The sequence below is a fragment of the Marmota flaviventris genome, chromosome 10 (assembly GCF_047511675.1).
Source record: "Marmota flaviventris isolate mMarFla1 chromosome 10, mMarFla1.hap1, whole genome shotgun sequence".
Taxonomy (NCBI): Eukaryota; Metazoa; Chordata; class Mammalia; order Rodentia; family Sciuridae; genus Marmota; species Marmota flaviventris.
In genome coordinates this window covers 118296571-118307660 of record NC_092507.1, presented here as the reverse complement: position 1 = coordinate 118307660, position 11090 = coordinate 118296571, and the positions used below count along the sequence as shown (strand labels likewise).

The 11090-nt window shown below is 61.5% G+C and overlaps 3 protein-coding genes across 5 annotated transcripts in view; 1 reads left to right on the top strand and 2 right to left on the bottom strand.

The window, feature by feature from the left end:
• The first annotated feature begins 196 nt into the window (after positions 1-196).
• Bglap (bone gamma-carboxyglutamate protein) lies at positions 197-1181 on the top strand. The gene is made up of 4 exons (XM_027921040.2): positions 197-283; positions 454-492; positions 659-728; positions 916-1181. The coding sequence occupies exons 1-4, from the start codon at positions 220-222 to the stop codon at positions 1046-1048; spliced, it is 306 nt and encodes a 101-aa protein (XP_027776841.1). The 5' UTR covers positions 197-219; the 3' UTR covers positions 1049-1181.
• Positions 1182-1266: 85 nt separating this feature from the next.
• On the bottom strand, positions 1267-5866 carry Paqr6 (progestin and adipoQ receptor family member 6). Of its 3 annotated transcripts, XM_027921036.3 has the most exons (8): positions 4883-5864; positions 4290-4365; positions 3764-3891; positions 3474-3679; positions 3226-3352; positions 2828-2924; positions 2527-2677; positions 1267-2233 (listed from the first exon to the last, which is right to left on the bottom strand). In XM_027921036.3, the coding sequence occupies exons 1-8, from the start codon at positions 5203-5205 to the stop codon at positions 1959-1961; spliced, it is 1383 nt and encodes a 460-aa protein (XP_027776837.2). In that variant the 5' UTR covers positions 5206-5864; the 3' UTR covers positions 1267-1958. The 3 variants fall into 3 exon arrangements, with proteins under 3 accessions (XP_027776837.2, XP_071474437.1, XP_027776834.2); XM_071618336.1 differs by having other exon boundaries at positions 2527-2924; positions 4883-5866; XM_027921033.3 differs by having other exon boundaries at positions 2527-2924; positions 5416-5866.
• Positions 5867-6412: 546 nt separating this feature from the next.
• The window catches only part of Smg5 (SMG5 nonsense mediated mRNA decay factor), a 29058-nt gene continuing 24380 nt past the window's right edge, over positions 6413-11090 (bottom strand). The window contains exons 17-22 of the mRNA XM_027920970.2: positions 10441-10500; positions 9838-9997; positions 9321-9411; positions 8467-8541; positions 7956-8094; positions 6413-7775 (exon numbers count right to left, since the gene is read on the bottom strand). Coding sequence (XP_027776771.2) covers positions 7692-7775; positions 7956-8094; positions 8467-8541; positions 9321-9411; positions 9838-9997; positions 10441-10500 — 609 coding nt within the window. The 3' untranslated portion in view covers positions 6413-7691. The remainder of the gene's footprint in view (positions 7776-7955; positions 8095-8466; positions 8542-9320; positions 9412-9837; positions 9998-10440; positions 10501-11090) is intronic.

Here is an 11090-nt window from a genome sequence, read left to right as displayed (position 1 = left end):
TTGTGGCTGTCCTCCTTCATCACTCCCAACCACAGTATCCTTTGGGGTTTGGCCTACAGAGCCAGGGCAGATGACCCCCAATTAGCCCTGGCTGCTTCCCCATGCCCTGCTTGACCATGTGGGCGTAGCCCCCTCATCTCTGGGGTGGTATAAAGAGTGCTGGAGTCAGGAAGAGGCAGACCAGTTCCAGCAGCAGTCCTGACAGTGCCAACGGACACCATGAGGACCCTCACACTGCTTGCCCTGCTGGCCCTGGCTGCACTCTGCCTCGCTGGTCGGGCAGGTGAGTACCCCCATTTCTCCCCTTTTCTTCCAGTCTGGACACCCTTCTGCAGGCCCACACTGTCCTTGTGGAGGGAGAAGCGGGAAGAACAAGCTACCAGAGAAGTAGGGGAAGGAGGATGAGGGCCCTTGGAGTGAGCCAGGGGTGAGCTGGGCACCTTTTCTTTGCAGATGCGAAGCCCAGTGGTGCAGAGTCTGGCAAAGATACAGGTATGGGCCTGGTAGGGGCTCCTGGCACCCCCTCTGCCCTACGCCCTTCAGTCCCATTCCCTGTCGCCCGCTGACTCCTGCCTGTCAGGAAGGCCTGCCTGCTCCCCTACTTATTGTCCCAAGCCTGGAACCACCTGACCCCTACCCTCTTCTCCACGTTCCACAGCCTTCATGTCTAAGCAGGAGGGCAACAAGGTGGTGAAAAGACCCAGGCGCTTCGTGGACAATGGGCTGGGGTAAGTAGGAGATGCTGAGCAGGGCCCTGCACCTGCGGATGTGCTGGGAGGAGCCATGATAGGGAGTGGCTTTTAATAGGGACAGGCAGGGGGTCCCTCCTGGTAAGCACTCTGGAGTCCGTATGCAGTTGGAATAGAGGGTGAGCATATTGCATGAGGAGTGATGCCACTGTGTGGGACTTCTCAGAGCCCCAGCTCCCTACCCGGATCCCCTGGAGCCCAAGAGGGAGGTGTGTGAGCTCAACCCGAACTGTGACGAGCTGGCTGATCACATCGGCTTCCAGGACGCCTACCAGCGCTTCTACGGGACCCCAGCCTAGGTGTCTGTGCTGGCCGTGGCAGCCCTGCTCTGGCTCTGCGCCAGGACTCCTCCCTCGCCTCCCCCTCGGTCCCTCTGCCCTGCCAGTGTGGGCATCCCAGCTGGTCCAAAATAAAGTCCAGAGGAGGAATTGATGGGCTGTGAGTCTGTCCATTCTGTGGGGGAGGGGCTTGGCGGATGGAGTGGAGAGAAAGTGTCGCCTTCTTCAGTCCCAGAAAGTGCATCCCGAAGTCCTGTTTGTTTATTTATCGAAGCTGCTTTGTTCCAGAAAGCATGGAAGGTGGTTTCCTAAGGCTAACTAGGCTTCCCAGCTCTGGCCCAGCACCCCTCCCACACCAGTCCACTGAATCAGCCATGACACAGCAAACACACCAGCCCCTGAAGGCCTGGACATCTTGAGTATTCAGCTGTGACCAGGACAGATTCATCACTAGGCAAAAAGCTGCTGGCAAAGAAGGTGCTACCTTGTTTTGGGGGGTGGGGAGCCAATGTGTGGCCCTTGGCTGGTTAATAAGCATTCAGGAGAGGCCTAGGTTAGTCAAGTCAGTTCTTCTGGGCTGAGCGGAGACTTCGGGGAGCACCAGAGATGGGCCCGGTGAAAGGGCCCGACACTCCCTGCTTCAGCCCCCAATAGCGCCCGGGGGCAGCTCCAACCTGGACACACGCATCTCCTCCCATCTCCCCTCACAGACCCTCGGCACTTACCCCACTGCCTCCAAGAGCCCCTCACGGCCCTCGCACTCTGCCAGTTCCCTCCGTCTGTCCCTCCTCTCTTCTGCCCTCCCTCTCTCCTCAGCTACTCTTGGCTCCAGGCTCAGATGTGTCCCCACCTTATCAGGCCTGGTCTGGGCTCCACAGCAGCACTGGGTCCTGGTCTCTGCCTCCCTCCAGGCCAAGGTCAGGGATGAGTCTCACTGTTGCTTGGCCTGAGCTCCCCCCTCTGGCGGGCCACCTTGCAGCAGGGGGCAGGTCCCAGGGGCTCGAAGCAGGGAGGCTGTGAAGGCAGCAATGATGACCAGGTTCCCAGCCACTGCCAGGCCCAGGGTGGCCACTGTGCCCTGCAGGCCCAGGGGGGGTTCCTGGGTGGCCAGCCAGGTTCTGCGTGATCCCATATCAGCTAGTACCGCCTCCAGCTGGAAGTGGGTGCCCAGCACTGCACAGATGTGGAATAGCTGATGGCTGTGGCCTGGAGGGAGGGTGGGCAGGTCAGGCACACACCCATTCCCAAGGCTCACTGACCCACTCTGTAACCCAGGGCAAGTCACCTGTCCTCCTACTCCCCTGTAAGAAACCCTGACTCCCAGAATTGTTAGAAGGGGGACTGAGCTGATTTGCATAAAGCCCCTGCATAGTGTATTAGTTTCGCTGTTTCTGAGGAAGGGCCCACCCTTGGGCTGTGAAATCTCTCTACCTAGCTCACTCCTGCCCTGGGAAATTGTCTCCCTGGCCCCGTCCAGGGCCGGACGCGCATATCCTCACCGATATAGTCAAAGCGCCCAGGCGCCAGCCGCTCTGGCAGGTGGGAGGCAAAGAGGAAGCCAGTGAGCAAGGCACAGAGGAGATGGTAGCCGTGGCTGGTGCTCAGCGCCTCCTGTCCGCAGCTATGACCCCGGCCCCAGCACAGCCCCAGCTGGCGGAGGAAAAGCATGGCTGGTGGAGAGGGCCTCTGAGCCGAGTCGGAGATGGGTCTGGGACCTGGCCAGGGTGCTGAGCCTGGAGAGCAGGGAGAGGGCTGGGGGAGACGGGTCAGGAGGAAGCCGGGCGGGCCCGGCAGCCTTACCCTGTAGAAGAGTGGAAGGTTGTCGAACAGGAAGGGATAGGCGAAGGCCGCCGTGCGGAGGACCTTGCTGAACCCAGGACTTTCTAGTTCTGGGAACCTGGGAGACACGGACAGGCTGGTCGCCATTCCTGGCTCAGGCAGGGATCAAGAAGGGCAAGGGGAGCTTGAGCCAAATGGGTGTCAATGAAGCTTACTGGCTAGGAAAGCCCTTAGGTCGCACGCCTCCCTATATAAATGGCCACGTCTGTAATATGGGGCTAAGGACAGGCTGTGGAATGAACAGACAGTTGGGCATGTGTAGGCGCGCAAGAGCTGGCCTGTGGCCTCCCAGCTCTCCTCTCCTGTCCCTCGGCCTGGCTTCGCCCTCGCTTCCCCGGGGGCGGCGCCGGAGCACCCACCGGGAGTAGCAGGAGAGGCCGGTGCACAGGAGGGAGTTGAAGGCGGCGGCGGGCACAAAGAGCTGGTGCAGGCGGCCGTGCAGCCAGGAGGCCGGCATGGAGTAGGCGGCGTAGGGGAAGGCGCAGCCTGCGGGGAGCGGCGCGGCAGGAGCTGAGGCCCGCGCGCCCGGGCCTCCCGAGGTCCCCCGCCCGGCCCCGCCTCCCGCCTCCCGCCTCCCGCCTCCCGCCGCGACCCGCCGCCGGCTCACCCAGGCTGTAGAGGCTGAGCGCGCCGTAGTCCAGGAAGTAGCAGATGTGACGCGCGCGGGGCGACATGGAGCTGAAGGTGTGCGCGCAGCACGACGCGAAGGGGTAGAGGCAGGCGGGCAGCAGGAAGATGAGCAAGGGCCAGTCGTAGGGCTCGGCGCGGAAGCCCGGGCCCTCGAGCAGCGCCAGGAGGCGCCACAGGAAGTACCTGCGGCGGGAGGGCTGGGCTCAGGCCGCCACCCTGCGCCGCGCTCCCGGCCCAGGCTGCGCCCTGGAGCAGAGCGCCCCTCACCAGGTGGGCAGGAAATGGGTCCAGATGTTGACCGTCTCGTTGGTCATCTGGAAGGAGCTGAGGACACAGTCCAAGGCGGAGCTGGTGGGGCGCCGGTAGCCCGACATGATGCCGTCTTCCCAGAACACCTGGGGTCGTGGTGGAGGGAGAGAGGGGCAGTCACTGTGCCCTGCCCGCTCCGTCCGCCAAAGACCTCTGGAAGCCGGTGAAGAGGATGCGCGCGACGTCACGGGTCCCCAAAGACGAACTAAATCTGACCCCCATCTTACATGGCCCCAGTACCCACAGAACAGATGAGAAACAGAAGAGCCAGGACGGGGGACAAGATGGGCGTGGAGAGGCCACAGGGCAGACTGGAGGGGGCGCTGTGGGCTCTAGGGAGGGGCACACGCTCTCCGAGCCGGGCAAGCCGCCTAGGAGGGGACAGGAGGACAGGAAACTGCTGCAGGGGGTTCTCCTCAAGAGCCAAAGAAAAACGTCGCCCACAGTCCTCTGGGGAGAGAGGGTTGGTGGGCGAGGCCCTCACCCTGGGAACCTGGTGGACTCGAAGGAGCTGGGGCAGCTTGAGGCTGAGCATGGTGGCCCGGCAGCTCCACGTGGACCTGGAGATAGAGTGGGGGAGCGTCAGGGACCAGCCCATCCACAGGCCGCTTTCCCCGGGGCTCAGGCTAGACCTGGTTACTCAGCCCAGGACTGGGCGCCTGCGTGGTGGCTGGTGGCCACGGGCTGCTTCCTCCCGGCCAGGGTAGGCTGGCCCGGCTCCCTCAGGGAGCCCCACAGAGCCCTGCCTTTCTCACTCCCCACTGGAGAGGCTGTCAGCCTCAGCCTGGAGCAGAGGGCCCTGCGTCAACCCATCCCCTGGAGTCGGCCCCCTAGTGCTCTCTTGGCCTCAGGAAGGACCCTGACACCTGGAGGCCAGCGGAGGCTTGAGCGCCCCCTCCAGCAGAGAGCCCTGGTGCCTGGTAGAGCACTGAAACCTGCCCTGGGGGAACTCCCTGGAAGAAGGATGCCATCCAGTGGGCAAGGAATTGGGTCCTGGTCTTCTCTGAGGACTACACTTGTGCCCAGGGGATACTCGGGTCCCTGCCCCTCCTGAGCCCCAGGCCCCTCATCCCAGACCTGTGCAGTGCCTCCCGGTGGCTGCGGCTCTGCTGCCCCGCCCGCCTCTCAGGCTGCTTGTCCCCTGCATTCCTTGGCACCAGCCGAGGGGATGGGCTTGGAGGTGGGCGGGCACCCAAGAGGGAGAAAAGGACACTCCCCATGTCCCCAGGCCAAAACTTTCCAGCAACTCCGCGGCCAGCCCCACCCCTCTTCCTGCCAAGTCTGAGCTGCGCGGGTCTGGGCCTCACCCAGGCCTCTACTTGTGTCATTCGAGAGTTTGGGTCCTCAGGGAACTGGGTGCTGAAGGCTGGGAACAAGGGTGCCTGGTCCCTGCACCTCATGAACAGAAAGGGCTCCCCCAGGGTGTCGCTTGCCACCACCTTTCATGGAGAAGGTGAGATGATACAGGGTCTGTCTCCCCTCAGGATCCCTGTCCTCAGAAATAGGGTTTGGAGCTCTCGGCCACGGAAATGAAGGGTCAGACACTAACCAGGACACCACCTGGAACCCAGAAGAGGAAGGGCCAGGGCCCAGGTCTTGAGCTTCCTTACCCAGAGCTGCAGGGCTGCTCCTCAGCTGGTGGCTCCGCCACCCAGGGCTCCTCAGGCGGAGTCCCAGGCTCCTTCAGCCAGGCTGACAGGGAGAAGAGTGCCGGGGAGGCGGGCCAGGCCTGGGCGAAGAGTGGGGAGACAAGGGGGAGCCGGGGAACAATCCCAGCCTTGTCCAGCCTCCAGGGAGCAGCACGAGGCGGCCCAACCCCATTAGCAGGCAGCTCACTCGGCCTCCTGCAAACAGTGGCCCCTCCAGCAGGACCCGCCTTGCTGTGCAGACTGGCTGGGGCAGGCCCTGGTGGTGTGGACTCCAGTCCCCTCTCACCAGCACACCCCGGTTCCAAGTTGTTCAAGGAACGTGGACGGTTTAGTCTCAGGCCCCAAAAGGGGATCCAAATCCCTAGAGGGTTTTTTTGTTCTTTTTTTTTTTTTTTGGTAGCAGGGTTGAACCCAGGGTGCTAACAACTGACCCAGCCTTTTATTTTTTTGAGACAGGGTTTTACTAAACTGCTGAGGCTGGTCTTGAATTTGAGGTCCTACCTCAGCCTCTGGAGGGTGCTGGGATGACAGGCGTGTGCCACAGTGCCTGCTCCAAACCCCTACGATTTTGACTGCATTTCAGAAACGCCAACCCCTCTCCAGCCTCTCAGCACCTGGGGTCTGGGAGGTGCTCAGAGCAGACTGACTGTGGAGGGGCCACCTCCCCACAGGGACGGATGTGCCAAGCTTGTTTACCCCCAAACACAAGGGTCATGTGGGTGCTGACCCTCGGGACAGGCACTGAGGCTGGTTTCAGGGCTCCCCCCGCCCCCCCCCCAACCCAGGAAGCACTGCGGAGGCAAAATTATTGTTTGGGCCTGTCCTTGTGAGAAAACCATGGGGCCATGAGGTCAAAGAGCGACAATCACAGAGCCATCTCCAGGGACTTCGTTCCTGAGGTGCACTCGAGAAGCATCCCCAATACCCCAGCTCCCCAGTGAGACTCTGGCAGACAGGCTCAGGCTCGGGGGTCTTTATTAAGTGATGCTTTAGTCTCAGTCTCTGCCAGCAACTGGGGTGGGGATGACTGTTCCCCCAGGTTCCCAGACACACACTCAGAGGTGGCCGCCAGAAGCCAGCTCTCCTCTCAGCAGTCCAGGAAGCTAGGCCAGCGCTGGCTGGGCTGAGGGCAGAACTGAGACCCTCCTCCCCAGCCCCCAGCCCTGCTCTACTGCAGCCTGGGGGGAGGGCCGAGGCGTCCTGGCCAGCGCCCCCCACTCCTAGGTGCGACATTCACTGCCCTGAGCTATTCATGATCTCTGCTCCCACATGGTCACCTGGACACTCCAAAAGCCGGCTCATGCTCAGCCCACCAGACCTTTAATCCTGGGGGAGGGAAGCCCATCAGGACGGTGATCCTGGCTGGCGGCTTCCGCAGGCCTCCCCTTTCTACGGCCCACTGAATGCTGGCCGCTCGTCTTTGGCCTCCCTGGGACAGTAGGGGTGGCCTCAGCCTGCACTCCACCCTGCCCCAGCGCAACAGCCAAGGGCACAGGGCACAGCAGTGGGCTGGTGGCACAGAACCACCGCTGGTACAGGCCAGCCTGCCTGAGCCCCACGTAGGGCTGCCCCTGCCCTGGAGGCCAGACAGGCAGACGGGGAGCAGAAGAGGGGCAACTGGGAGTGTGGCTCCCGCAGCAGGGGGGACACAGACCCCACCCCTGCCACACAGCGCGGGCTGCTCCAGGCCCTGCTTTCACAGAGCCCCACAGCTGGCTCCAGAGCAGTCCTGCCCCCCAAGGGAGATGAAAGGAAGATGGGGTGGTCCCTGAGGAGGGAAAGGGTCTGCAAAGAGCCACCGACGCCTGTAGTACTCAACTCTCCCCGGGGCCCAGAGGGTCCACCGCCTGGCCCCTTCCACCTGCACCTCGGGTAGAACGAAGGGCCCCTTCTGCTGTCCCTTCCCCTCAAGAGGTCCAGGAACAACTCCAATGAAACGCAGACACCTATGCCTGCCGCCTGTCACCCGCCCAGGGGACAGCAGGAGGGTCAAGATAGGAAGGCTGGCGGGGAGCCCAGCCCAGGCCTCTCCTGCTCCAAGAACTTTCCTCACTTTCCCGACATCATCTTGGCAACAAGGGACCCCCCCTCCCAGCTGGCTCCTGGGCCCTCCCTCAGCTCCGCACAGCTGGGCTTCCTTCCTGTGTTTGGTGGGGTGGCTGCAGGTGGTGGTCCCAGCTGCCGGGGAGAGCAGGAGCGATCTGGTGTCAGCCCCTCTGCAGGGCCTCAGGTCAGCCTCAACCAATCTCCTTCCACTGCTTGTAGAAGTCCAGAACATTCTTGATGTCCACGCTGGCATGGACAGCGGCCTGCAGGGCTGCCTGCAGAATGAGGGAAGAAAAGGTGGAAGAGGCCTGGCCTCCTGAACTGCGGGACAGCTGCTGAGATCTGGGGAAGGGGTGTGGCAGGGGAAGGGACATCTGCCTGGGAGATTGAGGACAGATGCCATTCAGGTCTGCTTCCCCACAGTCCACCCTGTCCCCACCTCACTGGTGACCCACCTGCATGGGCCCTGAGAGCGCGCTGGGGTTATCCAGGGGAAGGCCTGTGACAATGGTCACCATGCCACTTGGGTCCTCTTCCCCTGTCCCCTGGGCTAGAGTCAGTTGTTTGCAGCTGTCCAGGATCTTATAGAGAGTCCTAGTGGGAAGAGCAAAAGACGGGCTGAGACCCAGCAGAGCCTAAACACGAGGGTCCCCAGGGGCCAGGGGAAGCTAAGAATGGGAGGACACCAGGAAATGGCAAGAGAAGCCAGGCAGCCAGGGGCAGGGGCCCTGAACCTGGCTCTGGGGGATGTGCTAGAAGACAGCAGAGATGTGCCCGAGCACAGCACCAGGCCCAAGCTTCTCGGGCTTGAGGCTGAGCCCATCCAGAGGGAGGAGGGCCCCGGGGCTGGGCAAGTCCAGAGCTGCAGGAGGCCCCCTGGCAGTGGGGTGTGGAGCCCAGGACTTCCCACGGAGGAGCGAGGCTGGTTCCTGGAGGAGGCTCTAGCAGTAAGGGCTAAAATTTTACCAGGCATCTGCATCCTGCCTCTTCAACTTATGCCGCTCGAAGCTCTTCCCCACCTCCTTCTGGCAGCGAATGTACCTGCAAGAGATGGAGCGAGACAGGGTCAGGGGACAGGAAGGGCACTTTATACAAAGAAAACCATTGTAACCCCAGGGTCGTGATTTTGCCAGAGGGGGAGGGCTGGGCTGGCTGGTGGCACTGCTCCCATCAGGATCTTTTAGACTTGTTTCAAAGTGGCTTCCTGGTCGCCAGGCCCGGCTGCTTTCCTCTGATAACATCATTCTCTGGTTCCTCCCGGGAAGGAGCCAGGAGCAGCAGATGCTTTCAAGTCAGGGCTTCTGGAGACGAGGTCCACACAACTAGGCACCATGCAGCTCCTGGCCAAGGGAAGCAGATGCAGGGGAGGGCGGCACCCCCCTCCTAGTTCTCCAGCCCCAAAGGCCAGAGGGCAGCTGGACTGGATGGGGAACCTGCATGTGCTGCCATGCTCCTCGCTGACTGGTGGTCTCCAGCCTCGGCTCAGTGGGGAGCTGGGAGGCCCCGGGTGGTCCCTGGTTCCCAGCAGGAGAGTTCCACACGAAGGAGCCCACAGCCTGGAGCTGGGGTGGTGACGGCTCCCTTCTCCCCTGTGCTGTTGACCACAGACTTGCCCAGAGGTGAAAGGACAGCAGCTCAGTGCTCCCCCTGGGCCTCTTGACCCGAGTCATCCTCTGTTTCAGCAGCTGTGACCTGGACTTCCAAGGATCTCTTCCTGGACTCTCTAGGCAGCATGCAGACCATGACGCCAGCCGCTTGTAAGCACGTGCTGTCCCCACCGTGGGCCAGGGCCCACCCCACTCTTGCCAAGATGTTCTCACCTGTTTCCTTTTTTAAATTCTGCCTCCAGGTACCGGATCCCATCTCGGGCTCCGGGGTGTTCCTTCTTCAGCAAGTCCAGGCCATCGATCACTGGGGCACAGGGTCGGGGTAGGCAGAGACAAACAGAGGAGCTCAAACTGCTGACCTGGGCTCTGTGGGAAGCATCTGCACCACATACACTGGCACAGACTGCAGGGGACAAGGGCCCGTGGTGCTCCACGAGGCTCCTAAAGTTCTTTGAAAACATGACCTTCTGCCAGCAATTTACCAAGAGCTTGCACTTAGATTTTTCTCAGTGGATATTCCAGCATCTTGTGAGATAGCATTTAATGGAGAGTATTAAGGCCATCTCGCAGATGAAGTGACTGGGTTCAGAGCTGTGGCGCCACTCGACCAAGGGCACTGTATAAACTGCAGGTTCTCCTCCAGCCCCCGAGGCCAGTCACCCCAAACCAGGCATCCTCAGTCTGTCTTAGGCACACATGTATCTTTCCTCCTACCTCCCAAAATGCTTACCTGTCCTTGGGATGATGACGATGAAGCGGCCACTGGTGGCCAGCTGGCGGATGATAGGGAGATGGTGGCAGAGGGCTTGGGTGTCGGGGACGAGGTAGGGAGACATGGCCGACTGGGCCTTGGGCTGCTGCAGGCTGCCCTCCAGCTGAGAGACCTCGAGCTAGTTAGAGGAGACAGAGTGAGAAGAGCTGCCAGGCCCCGCAGCCTGGGCTGAGTAGCAGCAAGAGAACCCAGGCAGCAGCAATAAGTGGCTCCTTCTCTTGCTAAAAGGGACAGCAAAGTCTATACCAGTGACCTCAGTGGAAAGTGGACAGGAAGAAAGGGTAAGTTAACACCAAGGGCAGTGATGTGCACCCAGGGCCTATAATCCCAGGGCTTTGGAGGCTCAGGCAGAAGGATCACCAAGTTCAAAGCCAGCCTCAACAACTTAGCGAGGCCCTGAGCAACGAGGAGACCCATCTGGAAGGCAAGAAAGGTGATCCAGGTGAAGCTGAGGGACACAGTGGCACAGAGCAGGGGTCTGCAACTAGAGTGAGATCCACCAATGAGGTTCAAGCAAAAGCCGGGCCAAGAGCAGGAGGAGCACCTGGCCCCACTTCCTACCTGAAGCCGGAGCTGAGCCATGTCTCTCATTAACCTGTTCCGCCGAGCCTCCTCCTGCGCCTACAGAAGACAGAAGCTGTGAGGTCAGAGGAGGGCACTGCCCTCCAGAGACCATGACCACCAGCAAGCTCCCCTGGGGCCTGAGACAAGCTCATGCATGCTGCAGTAGGGGAGGGAGGAATGGAAGAGGAAACCCTCTTCTGCGCACCCAGCAACTCCCATGACCAGGCCACACTGGACCGCCCGCAGGGGCTGTCGTGACGCAGGACGCCACCTGGCTGTGCCTCGGGGCCTGGCTGATATCTGCTCTTCTTGCTCTCCTCAGCTGGGTACCCCCTAGAGGACCCGGACCTACATCCTTGGCCTCCTCCCACTAGCTGCTCGACAGTGCCCTCCAAATCCACAGACTCCGCTGGGACCTGACCAGCCTGTCCCTTGTTTCTGAGGGAACCCTCCATCTGCCTCAGTCAAAAAGCCTGCAGCTGGCTTTGACTCTTCCTCCTCTCAGCCCAGAAGTTACCAGCTTTCCAGACCTGCCGACTGCACCCCCTGACCAGCACAGGGACTCTCCACCTGCATGGGCCACCCCAGTCCCAGCCAGCATCTCTGGGTCAGTGTCGTCAGCTCGAGGTCTTCCCTGGTCGAACCCC